This window comes from Prunus mume, linkage group LG6, assembly GCF_029339155.1.
Source record: "Prunus mume cultivar Tortuosa linkage group LG6, ASM2933915v1, whole genome shotgun sequence".
NCBI classification, from domain to species: Eukaryota; Viridiplantae; Streptophyta; class Magnoliopsida; order Rosales; family Rosaceae; genus Prunus; species Prunus mume.
In genome coordinates, this window is record NC_142703.1 from 8607619 (window position 1) to 8623121 (window position 15503).

Sequence of the window (15503 nt, forward strand, 5' to 3'; positions counted from 1 at the left end):
GCATTCACATAAGCCTCAACCACTGTGAATGCAAATACATCCACTGAAACTGCCATTTTGGAATGAATTTGAATGGACATAAAATATGTATGATATGCAATGTTATTATCTGGCTCTTTTGAGCCCATTTTGAATGCAGAATTTTCTGAGTTTTTGGGTTGGCACTTTACTTCATTATTTTGGCCATTCACTTGATTGTTCCAGGTGCATCAATTTTCTAACTTCCCTGCTACATTGTTTTTGGCATTCCTTTGCATAAGATGACTATCACTTGGGAAGTATCATTGGCCGTTCTCTTTACATTGTTTTTGGCATTCCTTTGCATTATTTGACCACCACATAGATTTAGATGGCCATTCACTTCATTTCATTTAGATGTAATACTCTACAAATTTTGGCATTCCATTCACTTCATCAAGTTACAAAAAGTCAGCAATTAAGCCCTTAAGCCTTACCCCATAACCCTTAACCATAAAACCCTAAACCCTTACATAATAATTAAACCATTACAAAATGCTACTAACAACCTAAGACTTACAGACTTACAGAATCACAGAATCATGGAATCACAAAAACAACCCACAAACAATTCATTCAATGGCAAAAGTTAATCCCAAGCTCCTCTTTTTATTCACTCCACATCCACACATCCCTCCCAAATTGATGCTTGCAAATAGAACCCACAAAGCCACCAACAACACCCAAATGACCTTTTCTCTTTGTCTTGCCTTTGCCACTGATTTCTCCAGCTTATTCCGAGATTTTAGAAGCCTAGGAATCACTGCCTTTGACCGTTTACACATGGCCGGTCGCACGTACCTTTGTTGCACACATGGAAAATCGTATCCCAGGATTCGAATATGTCCAAGATGTTTGAATTGTAGCAGCTTTTTCGCACCAACACATCCGCTCCTCTTCATCCATTCCAGCCAGCCAATCGGATCTTCTTCGTTAGTTTCCTCTCAACTTTTTTCCTTGCTCCTTTTTCCTCTCCACGAACAAAACTCAATTTCTGAGTTTCTTGGATTTTTCCAAGCCTGGGTAATGGAGGACTTGCCTTGGAACGCGTGCGTTGGAGAGAGTAGGCGAACGTTGGTTTTTTTTTCTTTTTCGAAATTGCCCTTCGTCTCGTCTCTTTCTAACTGTTGTTTGGTTATAAGGTGGGCCCGGCCTGTCACACGTCCAAGATTTAACGCTTGACTTTAACGGTCAATGTAACGGCTGGTGTAAATTGGTAATTCTTCGAAATGTTGGGTAAGAAATTGATTTAAATGAAACCTTGGGGCCCATTTCGATACTGACACTAAACCTCCAGGAACTAAAGTGTAGTTAATCCTCATTATTATGATGAAGATGAACTAGTAGCTTCTTTTATATATGTAAAAACAACGATTAAAAATATGGAGATGTAGGGTATCAATCCCTGTACCTTTCGCATGCTAAGCGAGCGCTCTACCATCTGAGCTACATCCCCGTTCTGCTAATACGTCCTCACCAAAGCTACTAAAATCTAATTCAAGGGTGGGTTTGGCATCCCATTCAAAGTAAAGTGGAAAAATAGCCACAAGTGAATAATTTTGACGCAGGCTGCTATATAGTTGTCGTAGCTTAACATCCAATATTTTGTGGCCTAGGCCTTTTAGCGAGCTTGTACACTAGTACATGTAACATCATTCATAGACTTAGCTCCTTCTGTATTGGTTGATGGGTCTCTAGCAGCATAAGTTCTCTGTAACAAAAATGCAGGCTGTCTTGGTGAAGGAACTGCTGCATCATAATTCCCTAACATGAAAACAACTGCTGACATGGTTGGCCGGTCAGTGGCATACTCTTGCACACACAAGAGTGCAATTTGGATGCATCTCACAACTTCATTGACAGGGTACAATTCACCCAGAGATGGATCGACGATTTCCAAGACTTTACCTTCTCTCCACAAGTTCCAAACCTAAAAACGATTTTAGATCATCAAAGTTAGCATGAATAAGTAGGGGAAAAACTACATCGTTTTCCACAAAGCTAGTAAACTTACATGTCCAACCAAATTTGCGTCTGGATACTTGTCGTGATAATAACCAGAATTTTTTCTGCCAGTAACGATTTCTAGGAGTATAACTCCAAAACTATACACATCAGATTTCACTGAAAAATGTCCTTCCATTGCGTACTCTGGTGACATATAACCACTGCAGCAGAAAGAAAAGTGATTACGAAAGCATAGATTCACTGATCCACAGAATATGTTGAAATTAGCCTATGAATTGTATGCTCTTGTGACATGCATTATCAAGTATTCCATCAGTTGGTCTTGTGAATTGTAGGGGGCTTTTTCTTCCCCTTTTTTTGGGCCTCAACATGAATCTAGAAACTATTGTGATATCTTATACATTTGGAGAAAATTCTAACTTACTACGTTCCAACCACACGACTTGTATTCGCTTCACTTTGGTCTCCTCTAAATATTCTAGCCATACCAAAATCTGAAATTTTGGGGTCCATAGAAGCATCCAGTAGAACATTACTGGCCTTTAGATCTCTATGGATAATCCTTAACCTTGAATCTTGATGAAGATACAAGATCCCTCTAGCAATCCCATAGATGATCCCGAAGCGTACTGTCCAATCTAGAAGTGCTCTTTTTGTGTCATCTGCATGTTAAAAGTAAGAACATAGATTAAATTCTTGCTTCCTTATTAGTTTTCAAATGACAAAATAAAGCAAAAGGAAGACATACTGAAGATGAAAGAGTCCAAGCTTTTGTTTGGCACGTATTCATAGATTAGCATCTTCTCTTCATCTTGAACGCAATAACCTAAAATCCTTACAAGGTTCCTGTGTTGGAGTTTTGCAATCAGCACAATTTCATTCTTAAATTCCTCAATTCCTTGACCAGAATGTTTTGATAATCTTTTCACTGCCACTTCTTTTCCATTACAAAGCACACCCTGAAAATATAATCCACGTTTTTGTATGAAATTTGCATTCTCGTGCCCTTGAAAGTGCTCTTGTGCATGCAAAACTAAAAACCGAGGCATATTCACAAAAATCTGATTTCTGATTTGAGAAATTATTCGAAGACAACTACCTTATAGACTGAGCCAAAACCCCCCTTTCCAAGCTTGTTTGCAAGAGAGAAATTGTCCGTGGCCGCTGCTATGGTTGTTAGATCAAAGAATGGTATGTCTGAGTGCATACTACTTTCATCAAGTTCTGCAGTAGAATCTTCAAAGTAGGTTGACCTTGTGGTAACTCTAGAGGAATACTTATTTGGTCTTTGCTTACCTGCCATCAAATGCAGAACAGGTAATCTATCTAGCCTTTGTTTCATTGGCAAGCACAACTTGTATTTCTATGATCAGACTAAAGTGTGATTCATCTCTTGAAAGGAGAATTTCTTGATGTGGGTGATGTCAGTGCAGAACAATTAGGCGACAAATGAATAGTGAAAAGAAAATAAATTTGTATCAGATATTCACCTTTTCTTTTCCTCCTTACCAACCAATAAGAAATGGGAACTACAATAAGAAGGAACACCAGAACAGAAACTAGAGAAATTGCCAGTTTTCCCTTCTTGCTAAGTGAACCATTTGACTTTGCATATTGAGCTTCAAGGGTGAAAACACACAAATAAAATCCAGCAAAATTTTAGATTAGTAAGATGGTGGAAATTTTTTCAATAAAAGGACTAACTACATACTATAGTCATAGTGCATTATAATGAGATAAAAATAGAAGAACAAAGGGATAAAGGAACTATGCCAATGAAGTCTAATCGAGTGAAAAATTATCTTGATTTTTAAGGAAAAAGAGATGAACCAACTACCTAACACAATTGCATCAACTCGTACATACAAATCCTGGCCAGCCTTTGGAAATGTTCTCGTGTCCATCAAGTCCCCATGCCATGTCACGCATCCAAACCCTCCCCATCTCTCGTCTGCGTTTGCGTATGCCTTGCAAGAACAATTTCTCAAGCACTCCTGCTGGCATGCTTTCCAACTCAAATTCATGTTCACACGTGCCTTAGACGAGTCGGGTACCTTCACACGTGCAACCTTCACGAACCCATCCCCGTTTCCACATATGGATACTCCGCTTTTCCTCACGCACCCACCTGACCCATCTCTCAAATACCAATCACGTGGCAACTTGGGTTCGTATCCGGGTAGGCACGTGCACTCGAACTTAGTCATATTGGATGGATCACAATTGCTATTGGCACCGCACTTCCCATATTCATCACACTCCTCTTTTGGGGCAGACCAATACTTGATCCATTGCTGCCCTTGATCATGCCATATGGACCGTACAACGGCTCCTGATTCATCAAGCACCATCCTCGAGAGGATTGATTCACTCATGTACATAATTGATAACTCATCTTGATTGTTCACAAAACTTGCGTTGAATATGAAGTTTGTCATTTTGGGCACACCGCTCCATCTCTCTCCGGTCCACGACCCAGCCCGCCAGCGCGGAGCTTGACCCTTGTATAAAAAGGCCTGCGGAAACCCACTTGGGTCTATACCATACGAATAGTTACCGATGCCCGGATCATCTTGAGATTTCCATGATGTGAGGAACCAATTCAACTTGGACCGCCGGTCCAGCCCAAGTTTCATAAATGGAAGCATTGTATTTGTGGGATGATCAAAGCCTTGCCACAATACCCTTTGGCCATCGTCCTCAAGCAAAACAAGATTTCCTGTATCCAAAAGCTTGGCTGTCATGGAATTGTTTGGCGAAGAGACTGAAACATTAGCAGACCAAAGAGGGGTATTTTGGTCCTTCCCATAGATGACCAGGCCTCCATTTCCATGAACAGCTAGAAGTCCAACTCCAGAGGCATTATTATCAGTGACAGGAATTATGGGGTTGTTTCTGTTTGCAACCCAGACAATGGTTTGGTTTGGAACTTTGTTGTACCAAACTCCAACATACCGGTTACGAGAATTGGCCGGGCTGAAAAACCCAAGTGCAAAGATTTTGGTACTAGAGAGAAGAACATCGCCGTCTCTCATGGGTTGATTTGGATTTATAGAGCCAATGACAATGGAAGTGGAAGAGGGGAGGATCGGAAAGAAGTTGAGCAATATCATATTCATGGCAAACCATTTAGTTGTAGAATTCATGGCTAACTTTCTCAATGAGTCATGCAATTAAGTGCTAAAGGAAGAAACATAGTTGGATTTTTTCTCAAGTAGAGGCCAGCCGCACTCGTAAAAAATGTTTCACCCATCTCAGTCAGATGACAAATACTAAGCGACTTTCAGGTTCAGATGTTGATATGCGAGGAAGTCATAGACATGGATGACATTTCAGCAGGTCACGCAACTTTTGAGAATTTACAAGTCTTACAGGTTAAGGTCCTTACTGGGCTGGGACCCTCTTTTTTCTTCATTCAATAAAAATATCTGACGGCGAGAGAGGATAGTATTACGCATTAGAAAACCTCGGCAATCCCTCATGTTCAAACTTTGAAGTTTCTTAGACAATCTCACACTCCAATGATTCTTCAATCTTTTAACGGAATTGACAGAATACAGTATTATTACCGGACAAAGAAGTCCACCATATCAGCTTTACAATATTGTTGCTGTTAATGCTATACTCTACTAAAGGATTGAAAATTACATAGAATTCTTAAATGGCAGAATTTATATTTTCATCATTTCATTTTCTGGCAATTGAAGAATTCTGTGTTTGGATTTACGTATGTCGAATTTTGTAAATGACATAATTTTATAAATTGCATTATGGAAATTGTGAAATGATGCCTATTTTGGTGGAAATTAAATTCGAAAATTTGATGCCCCTAATTTCCACAATTTTTTTTCACGTGTTATTTAATAAATTTCGTGCTTAAGTTGCTAAATAAAGGAATTGTCAATTTTTCCTCTTAAATTCTAACCTAATTTGGTATGCTCTCAAGTGATCCTTGGTTCAAGCCCTATGTACCCTGTGTATGAGTTTCCCCTACCCCTTTCTAGTCTTCCTTTTTTAAGTTTGAAATCACTTGAGATAAGGGATACACGTCAATGATTTAGTGGTGACACTTAACTAAATAATTAACAATGGGGTAAGTAGCACTGTAAAATTAGATTGACATAAAAAAAAAAGAGCATTGTAGAATGAGATCAATCCATCTTTGGCCGACCAAAAAATATAATTGTAAACGTTGATGTAAAATATACAGCATTGGTTGGGCTGGTCAAATTTAGGAACAATGATGGGGGTGGGTAAGGATGGCAATGGGTCAAATCGAGGATGGGTATGTCATTCTCATCCCTATCCCCGCCTTCATATCTGCAATATTTATATCGGGGATTCCTCATCCCCACATTCTTTGGGGAATGGGTTCCCCAACCCGCCCCATTACAGAAGAAAAAATCAACATATAACTATTTTGCTGAAGAAAAAAAAAAAGTATTAAGGCAAGATAATCAATATATATATATAATATATAATCAATATATATATACATATATAAAGCAAAAGACAGAAAATGGTGAAACATTCAAAATACCAGAAAATGTCATTGGTTAATATAAACATTAAGAATTGAAATTATTAATTAAATGAGGATAATATGGTAAATTCACTTTTTCATATTAAAATAAATAAAATATAAAACAAAATCAGATAATAGGTCATATTTTTATGGAACATAACTACCCATGTTATCTTTTCTTAATTCTAAAAATAAAATAAAAAATAAAAAAGAAAACCAATTGGCACATGCGTGAGCATGTGCCAAGGGGCTAGTATATACTTATAATATAAGAATGTTTATATATGTATTGGAAGTTAACTAAATAAATAAGTACTGTGTCTTAAGATTTGTATAAATTATATAAGTATATAATATAATAATATAAAATTAGTTGGTACTAGAGGTGGTTGCGGTTCGGTAATCGTGAAATTTTCCTCGAACCGCAAACCGACAGACTATTTGCGGTAATGTGATTTTTGAAACCTCAAAAATAGGTCGGTTACCGTGAATTAACGGTTTAAACCAATTTGAATATTTTGGGCCTAAATTAGATAATTTTAGATCTTGAAGTGTGGTATTTTTATGTCATAAAAATTCAATCTTCCACACTTTTAAGCCTAGGTTTTATGCTTCTTTTGAAACTTTTTGAGTTCAAGCATACTTTAACCAAAAAATATAAATTCACAACTTGAACTTCTCAAACATATATAAATTTACAACCTAAAGAAATAAATTCACAACCTTTGTTGTACCAAACTCCAACATACCGGTTACGAGAATTGGCCGGGCTGAAAAACCCGAGTGTAAAGATTTTAGTAGTAGAGAGAAGAACATCGCCATCTCTCATGGGTTGGTTTGGCTTTATAGAGCCAATGGCAATGGAAGTGGAAGAGGGAAGGATTGGAAGGAAGTTGAGCAATATAATATTCATCGCAAACCATTTAGTAGTAGAATTCATGGCTAACTTTCTCAATGTCATGCAATTCAGTGCTAAAGGACGAAACATGGTTGGATTCTTTCTAAAGCAGAGGCCAGCCCCACCCGTAGAAAATGTTTCACCTCAGTCAGATAACAAATACTAAGCGACTTTCAGCAGGTCATGGACGTGGATGACATGCATTTCAGCAGGTCACACAACTCTTGAGATTTTTCAAGTCTTACAGGCTGGGACCCTCTTTTTTCTTCATTCAACCCGTTCGTTTACGTTTTAGAGACCCTTTTCATTTTCAAAAAACAAAAACAAAGCAGAAATGTGTTCGGTGGGCAAAAACAGAAAACATTGAAAATGTTTTCATAAAATGAGATGAGACCAACTTCACTTCACGTTTACTTCTACAAAACACAAAAAAGATATTTTTGTTCTCCCATAAAACAAACACTCAAAATACACTGCTTCTGCTCAATCTCTCGCTCAATCGTCTCTCCCTATCAGACCAAAAGCCAAAATTCTTCTCTGCTTCTAACAACCGATAAACCCACCGACAAGAACAACACCAATCTTCTCCCACCCAAAATAACACAAATCTGCAAACTAAGAAAAAACAATACAGAGGAAGAAGAAAAGAAAAGAAAAACAGAGACATGAAGAAGAACCACCACATACCAGCTCAACCACCATCATCACCCAATCAAATCACCACAACCATTAAGTAGTGGAACTAGAGAGAGAGATATATATATATATATGGGTGGGTGTATGGGATTCATGCCACGGAAGGAAGGAGGAGTGGCTGCGGCCTGGGAAGGAAAGGAAGAAGAAAAGAGAAAGAAAAGGAGAAAAAAGAAACGGCCTGGGGAAGGAAAGGAAGAAGAAATGAGGAAGAAAGAAGGAAAGCGGAAGAAAGAGAGAAGAAACAGGCGAAGGAAAAGAAGAAGAAAAGAGGAGGAAAGAGAGAGAAGGAGAAAAGATAGTTTTTGAGCTTCAATTTTTTTCATCTATATATATATAAAGCAAAAAGTGGTGAAACATTCAAAAATTCTGAATATGCCTTTTGTCAAAGAAAAAATTAAAAGCATACAATTTTAATTAAAAGAGGGTGAAATAGTAAAACACCACTGATTTAAAGCAGAAAAAATTAATTAAAAAAGGGTAAAGTGATAAAATAAATACAAATTTATAAATAAACCCAATCCTAGACATGTATTTATAAAAAAACCCAAACACTATTTAAACATAGAAACACACCCAAAATCAACCCCAAAGTCAACTTTTTGGGTGTGTTTATAAATGGGTTTTGAGTGTGTATAATGATGGGTTTTGGGTGTGTTTATATGTTTAAATAGTGCTTGGGTTTTTTTATAATTTCAACCCCCATTTTGGGTGTTTTAGTGAAACTCCCTAAAATAAACGTGTTGAAATTTTAATTTTAAAAAAACATGAAAAAGAAATAAGAAGAAAACGTGCTCAAGAAATGCCAAAAATACTTGGACAGAAAAACCCCTGAAACAAAAAAACCAATAGCTTATGAGAAATTTATGTTTTAGAGTTCGGATGTGTAGTTTCGTAAACACGCAATAAAATAAGAAGGAAAAAAATACAAACCCACAAAACTACAAAACTCAGCCAGATCGTGTGAAGAGCAGTTCCTTTCAGTTTTTACCCCAATATCATCCCTCAATCAAGCATCAGTTCATTTCAGTTGCAGAAAACTTTTTCTTCGGTGCTCTCCTCTTCTTATTTGCTTTCCTCCTCTCTTTTTTTCGTCTTTTGTCTTCTGATGCTATATGAACTCAAGACAAGAGGAAGGGGGGTAGTGGAGAAATTAATTGCTCAATTGTTTTGAGTGTTTCAATCACCAATTACAGGTACGTGCTCTCATCTTCTTCTCAGTTTTTCTCCATTTCAATGATGATTTGGGCAATTTCATTTGTTTATTTAGGAATTTTGTGCTAGGAAGTCCAGTGAAGCTTCGCATTGTCTTCGCTTTTTCTGAAGCTACTTGGCATCGTGTTGGTTGAAAATTAAAATTTTCAGTATGTTTTGAGATTTTTCTTTTGTTTGAACTTTGCAGTGAATGCGTGCTTGGAAATGGAGAGGAACTCAATTCCATAAATAAATATTTCGGGGGTTCTTTGATATGGTTGTTGATATTTTAGTTGTCTCTAGCTCTGATATTCATTTTTCTTTTCATTTTTCAATTGTTTAAGTAGATACAGTTTGCTGCGGGAGAAAGCAGCACAATAGAGACTCAAAACAGATAGAGGGATAGGGAAGCATCATGGTGAGTCAACATAAGCATTGATCATGACTTCTTCTAGCAGTGAATCAAAGTCGCTCTTCTTCGTGGACAAGTCCAAAGGTACCTCCTGTGACCTTCATACCTTTATTAGTGACATAATTGTCTTTTTTCTCTTTCAGTAATTCAATTTCTTCTGTACATCAATTCCCAATTTCAGTTCAGCTGCCAGAATTAGGCTTTTTTAGTTTAGGTAAGGTCGCTTTGTGTAGTCTCTCTAATTTTACATTTATATTGTTATGAATTTCTGATTTTAGTTTTGGAATAGATTTATATATTTATTACCATTTATTATTTCTTATGAAAGGGTCTTATGCCAATGTAAAAGTTTATAACAATACGTTTCGAAGTTCACATTCCATCAACAGCTAATGCAGATGGAGTTATGAATTTAATTTTTGGGATGATTTGTGTAGCCTGTAATCTTTGACAATGTTTTGTTTAAATGGGTTTTATTTTTGGTTTGGTAGAATGCATTTTATTGTAGTTTGGTTGTTTTGGATGATTGAGTGGTAGAGATGCAGAAGGTGTGGGTATTTTGGCCCTGTTAAAAGGAAATTGCAGGTTTATGGTTTGGTTTAAAGAATTGTGTGGGTATGTGTTCGCTTTAGGTGTAGGTGTTGTGATGCAAAGGAGACTTATGTTTCTAGGTTATTGGGTGATTTCTTAATGTTTCTATTAGGTTATTTCAGTTTGTTTTCTGTTTGATTTCAACAGCTGCGCTTCGTGTGATTGTTTTCTTTAACTTTGTAGATTTAGGTTTGGCCAAAAGGTGCTGGCAATGGCTACAGCGACATATCCACCACCACCACCACCGTATATAAGCTCTACAAAGATTACTTGCAAAACCCCAAAAGGGACATAATTTGCTATGGTGGCATTTACACTGTGAGCTTTTCTCATTCTTCCTGTCAAAATTTGTATAAACTATGTAATTTGATTTTTGAAAAATGCTTTTGTCACTAATGATATTTATATGAATGCTTTTGTTTGCATTTCTAATTATCTATGTCTCTAATTTGAATGTTTTGCTTTGACTTATAAAATTAAAGTCTTTGGAATTTTATCTTAACAGATGGAATCGTCTCTCACCTCTCTGACGTATAAGGGTTCGATTCCATACAGGAAGCAAAAGAAGTAGAGGAAACTATGTATTTCATGTTTTTCAGGTTAGTTGGAAACTATTTTGTATTTTAAAGTTTCCAATCAGGATACATTAGTTGGAATATGATTTTGTTTCAGGTTAGACACCCAAATATTATATCCTTACTTCATAGTACTTAAGCCGGTGAAACTTTGGGTGCTTCTACCACCAAGCGTACCATCTTTGTTGTTACCAAACCTGTCATGCCACTCTTTGAACAAGTCAAGGAACTCAGTTTACAATTGTAGTTCTATTTTTATTTTTTATTTTTACTTTAATTTTATGTTTGATTTTTGTATTTGTTTTCCTAAAATTGGGCCAGTTGCTTTAATTTGGCTATTGTTATTTGCTTTTTTTTTTTTTTTTGTATATAGAAAGAAAGTTCTTGTGTACTATGATGCTGGCTTCATTTATGCAGGTCATTTCTTGACTGAGCTAGACTACCAATAGGCTACAGTTGCTACAAGGGGAGGGGCCATCCATGGTTGAAGAAGGGCAATGGATATACCATACACCTACCTAAATGAGGTCAGTTTCTTGACTTGCTGCTTACCAATTGGTTTGGTAGATTGGCAGGTGTTGTTTGTGTGTATCATTGTGGTTATGTGTTTGTTTGACTTATGTCTGAAATGTATATATATTTTTTTCAGCTTTTACTCTGTGGTTTTCAAATGCCTCGAAGCCACTCTTTTCAGCTTTAAATTTTTTATTTTCAGTTTATTCTTTTGCTTTATCTTTGGTTTTTCTAAAGGTTTGCTGAAAAACTATGTGAGAGAGTTGAATTTTGCACAGATTTAAATATCTGGGGCAATCTTGCATAAATTCATTTACTCATGTTTATTCTTTTGTCTTCCTCGGTTAATATTGTTATGCAAGAGAGTGAATTTAACAAGATATCATTTCTATGTCCTCCTGTTTGCGTTGCTATTTATTATACAGGATATCAATTTATTTTCTTCCCTCAGTTTCTTCTCTGTCCTCTTCTTTGCTATCTATTTGCTTAATCGTTTGCTTTATCACATAACCATTAGGAAAATGTCTTCATTCCCATCTTGACAATAATAACTAATGTTAACACAAGTATTATCTAAACAATAAATATATCCTAAAATTATCAGTTGCAAAATAATGCATACATTGTATGAAATCTTTCTTCTGAACAAAAGCAACGTAGTGATTTTCTTAATTTGATTTTGCTTTTTCCATTTGCCTTCATTTAGAATGGATGAAGAAGTACAAGATTGCATTCATTTTTCATAGTCAATTGTATTCTTTTATTATGCAGAATATTGTTTCAAATGCATGTTCACCCTTTAATCCATATTATCTTTGTGGTTTTCATTAAATGACTACATTTCTTTGGGCACTTCTCTGTCTCTGTGATTCTTATTCTTCATTGTCAAGTAAACATTTTATGTATGGTTATCTTGGTAGTGACCTATTGTTTCTTCATTTAGCATTTTGAACTATTTGAGAATTTTAATTATGTTTATATGAAGATGCTGATACTTCCTTACAATCATGTGACATATCAATAATAGGCTTTAATTTTCTTCAATTGACTCAATGGCAGCAAAGGAAGATCGATGTAACAATTAGCACGGAGTTGCTATAGGATTCTATGCAATGAAGTGTTTCCACTACTTCAACAACAAAATAGAGGAGGTGGGAACGAAGATTGCTACAGAATTGAAAGAACAGAGGAACTCTGATTATTCAGGAGCTGAATACGGTCATTAAGTCTTCATGCTCAACAAAATCACCCCACTCTGTATACCAGAATTGTATGAAGAGGTGGTTTCAAATATGTTAATGAGATATGAGTACATTTGCTGTTTTATGTAGGATCTTGGTATTTGTAGGTATTTTTAATGGCGAATTCATATGGTTAATTTTACTTAAAAATACAAGAATGGGTCCACTGTGTAGCAAATGGAGATGCTAGCATGTTGAAAATAAAAACACGTACGACAAAAAAATAGATGCAAAACCAAATGTTGATATATGCACTGTAGCAGAACATTTGCTTTACAATGGTCTGACTCTGAAAATGGTTTTTTTTTTTTTTTAAATAAAAAAAGCAGCCAATAAAGATGTTTTCCCAACTATAAAAGCACCACCTTTAAGAATTATAAACAAAACTAAAGGATTCTTAATGTATTTTATTGCACTTAAGTGAAACATAGAAAATGCCTCTACTTTCTGTGACACAGTATTTGTGACGAGACTTAAAACATTACTATTCTACATTACCACACAATTACATATAGTCCTCCTATTTTATATTGTTAAAACCTCTTTAGGCCCAAAATTGTGTTTATCATAGTGTTAAGGTAGCAAATCATGAAACTGTTCCTTTAATCCTCTAGCAATTTCTTATTAATTGTTTTATTGCTAAATGTGGCTTCTTATATAGAAATGAAAGAATTTTCCTTTTGCCTCTTGACTTATGAAAATGACACTATTTTTGGTACAGTTTTCTTTCGATTATTGGAGTAGACATATAGCAAAGGATAAACTATCAAAATTGAAGGTGAGTATACGTGTTCCCAAATTATGCTAAAATTTGATTAGTACAAATTTAAAAGTATATGTTTAAGTTTGGTCTTATCTCATGTTATTTATGTATAGATTGACAATGAAAAAGTGAAAGATCAGTAAGAGAGGAATGGGTGGCACAAGTGGTCTTGATATCTTCCTCCTATGTGCATATTATGTAGACTTAAATGTCAAAATAGTCCATGTGTTTTACCCATTTGGCCAATTTAGTCCCCATGCAACTATACTATTTTATATAAAAAATAAAAACGCGGTAGTATAGCCGGGAGGCGATACCCTTTAATTATATTATATTTATAAAAAAAAGGACTATTCTATTTGCATTAGTTTATTCTTTATAAATACTAGCTTCCCTGCACGCGCTTCCGCGCGTGTGAAAGACATTTTTTTAATCACGCGCTACGCGGGACTTATAAAGTTTCATAAATATTTTTTCGCAATTGTATTTATATAGATGTTCATTTCAACAGTTTCATATTTTAATGGAGCACGAGTTTTCCTTTATCGCATGTATCTTTCTAGACGTCCATTTTAGCAGTTTACACGCTATTAAAAAAAACTGCTAAGATGGACCTCTAGAAAAATATGGGCGATAAAGGAAAACTTTTAAAACGACGATTTATCACACGCGCTCGATTAAAATATGAAACTGTTGAAACGGACATCTATATAAATACAATTAAAAAATATTTACGAAACTTTATAAGTCGCGTGTAGCGCGTGATTAAAAAGCCTCTCACATGCGTGGAAGCACGTGCAAAAAAGCTAGTATATATAAAGCAAAAGGTAGAGAATGGTGAAACATTCAAAATACCAAAAAATGTCATTGGTTAATTCAAATATTAAGAATGGAAATTATTAATTAAATGAGGATAATATGGTAAATTAACATTTTTTTCATATTAAAAAAAGTAAAATTAAAAACAAAATCAGATAATAGTGTCATGCCCCGGACCCGGGGGTCGGTGGAAATCCCGCGCCCGGTGCATGACTAAAGAAAATAAAAACTAAAATAAAATAAATAGAAAGCCGAAACATTTTGTTTAAAATAAACTTCTCTTATAAAAATAGCTCCAAAATCTTACAACTTTACAATTAATAAATAAAGCTCTATCACTCTCATCTAATTCAACATCAACTGGTTTATTCCTTTTCTTTCCCACTAATTCATCTGAAAAATTAAACAGGGTGAGGGGTGAGCAACTACAGCTCTGTAGGGACATGAGACCTTACCACAGTAGATTGATATAACTAAATTAAGTGACATGCAATCACACAACCAAATATCACATTAATAATAATAATGCATGAATGCTCTTCATCTACTCCCGTTAATTCATATAACTGGACAAGCAGACCTGCACGTCCCATACCATGCTTATACCACTTGGTCCCGAATGCCCATTTATATGAACTAACACCCATTTCAATCATCTCATAATTCCCCTTTTGTTAGTCATCTTATCTAACTCCCTTTCGCCAGTCCCGAATCACCCAATAAAAATCATGTGCACTGTGGGATCCCTGAGACCTGGTACCTGCCAAGAGTTAGACTCAACTACACAAAAGACTATTTCCATTAACCTCTTTTCCATTATTATCTTCTCCACCCAACAACTCCAACCAATTATCATGACATGATATAATTATGCCAACATTATTCAAATAGTTCACAATACATAAATATCTCATATCAAGAACATTATACAATATCACACATAATATAGAGCTCACGAAATTTAATTAAATCAATCTTATGTAAAGGCTCCCAAGAAATCCCTACCTTGATTCCAAAGCATTGCTCCAATTTAAGAAAATACAAGCTAAACTCTATATCTCCTCCAAGAATTTCATCACCTCTCTCTCTCTCTCTCTCTCTCTCTCTCTGGTATTTACTTCATTTCTCTGGTTCTCATTTTTGTTATTGACAAAATAGGGGAGAGGCCTTATTTATACACTTACAAAACTTGGGCATGAAGTAAGAATAGATATAGATAAGCTTAATGAATAAGGATAAATACGAATATAGGAAGATAAAATCTAACTGCTAACACGAGCTGTCAAACACACA

At 35.6% G+C, this 15503-nt stretch overlaps 1 protein-coding gene and 1 long non-coding RNA gene across 3 annotated transcripts; one reads left to right on the forward strand and one right to left on the reverse strand.

Moving 5' to 3' along the window:
• Positions 1-1317: 1317 nt before the first annotated feature.
• On the reverse strand, positions 1318-5147 carry LOC103334241 (G-type lectin S-receptor-like serine/threonine-protein kinase At1g11410). Its single transcript, XM_008237186.3, has 7 exons — positions 3824-5147; positions 3477-3605; positions 3086-3282; positions 2735-2945; positions 2411-2648; positions 2033-2186; positions 1318-1948 (listed from the first exon to the last, which is right to left on the reverse strand). The coding sequence occupies exons 1-7, from the start codon at positions 5130-5132 to the stop codon at positions 1640-1642; spliced, it is 2547 nt and encodes an 848-aa protein (XP_008235408.2). The 5' UTR covers positions 5133-5147; the 3' UTR covers positions 1318-1639.
• A 3855-nt stretch (positions 5148-9002) lies between these two features.
• Positions 9003-12806, forward strand: LOC103334144 (uncharacterized). 2 transcript variants are annotated; one of them, XR_016127964.1, is made up of 6 exons: positions 9003-9298; positions 9505-9792; positions 10483-10617; positions 10805-10898; positions 11292-11401; positions 12415-12806. It is a non-coding gene; the product is annotated as an uncharacterized LOC103334144 (long non-coding RNA). The 2 variants fall into 2 exon arrangements; XR_514241.3 differs by having other exon boundaries at positions 9004-9298; positions 12447-12806.
• The last annotated feature ends 2697 nt before the right edge of the window (positions 12807-15503 follow it).

Coding starts and splice junctions, on each gene's coding strand:
- LOC103334241 (XM_008237186.3), bottom strand. CDS start 5,132: ATGAATTCTACAACTAAATGGTTTGCCATGAATATGATATTGCTCAAC. Junction 3,283..3,476: donor GGTAAGGAGGAAAAGAAAAG/GTGAATATCTGA, acceptor ATTTGATGGCAG/GTAAGCAAAGACCAAATAAG. Junction 1,949..2,032: donor ACGCAAATTTGGTTGGACAT/GTAAGTTTACTA, acceptor AATCGTTTTTAG/GTTTGGAACTTGTGGAGAGA.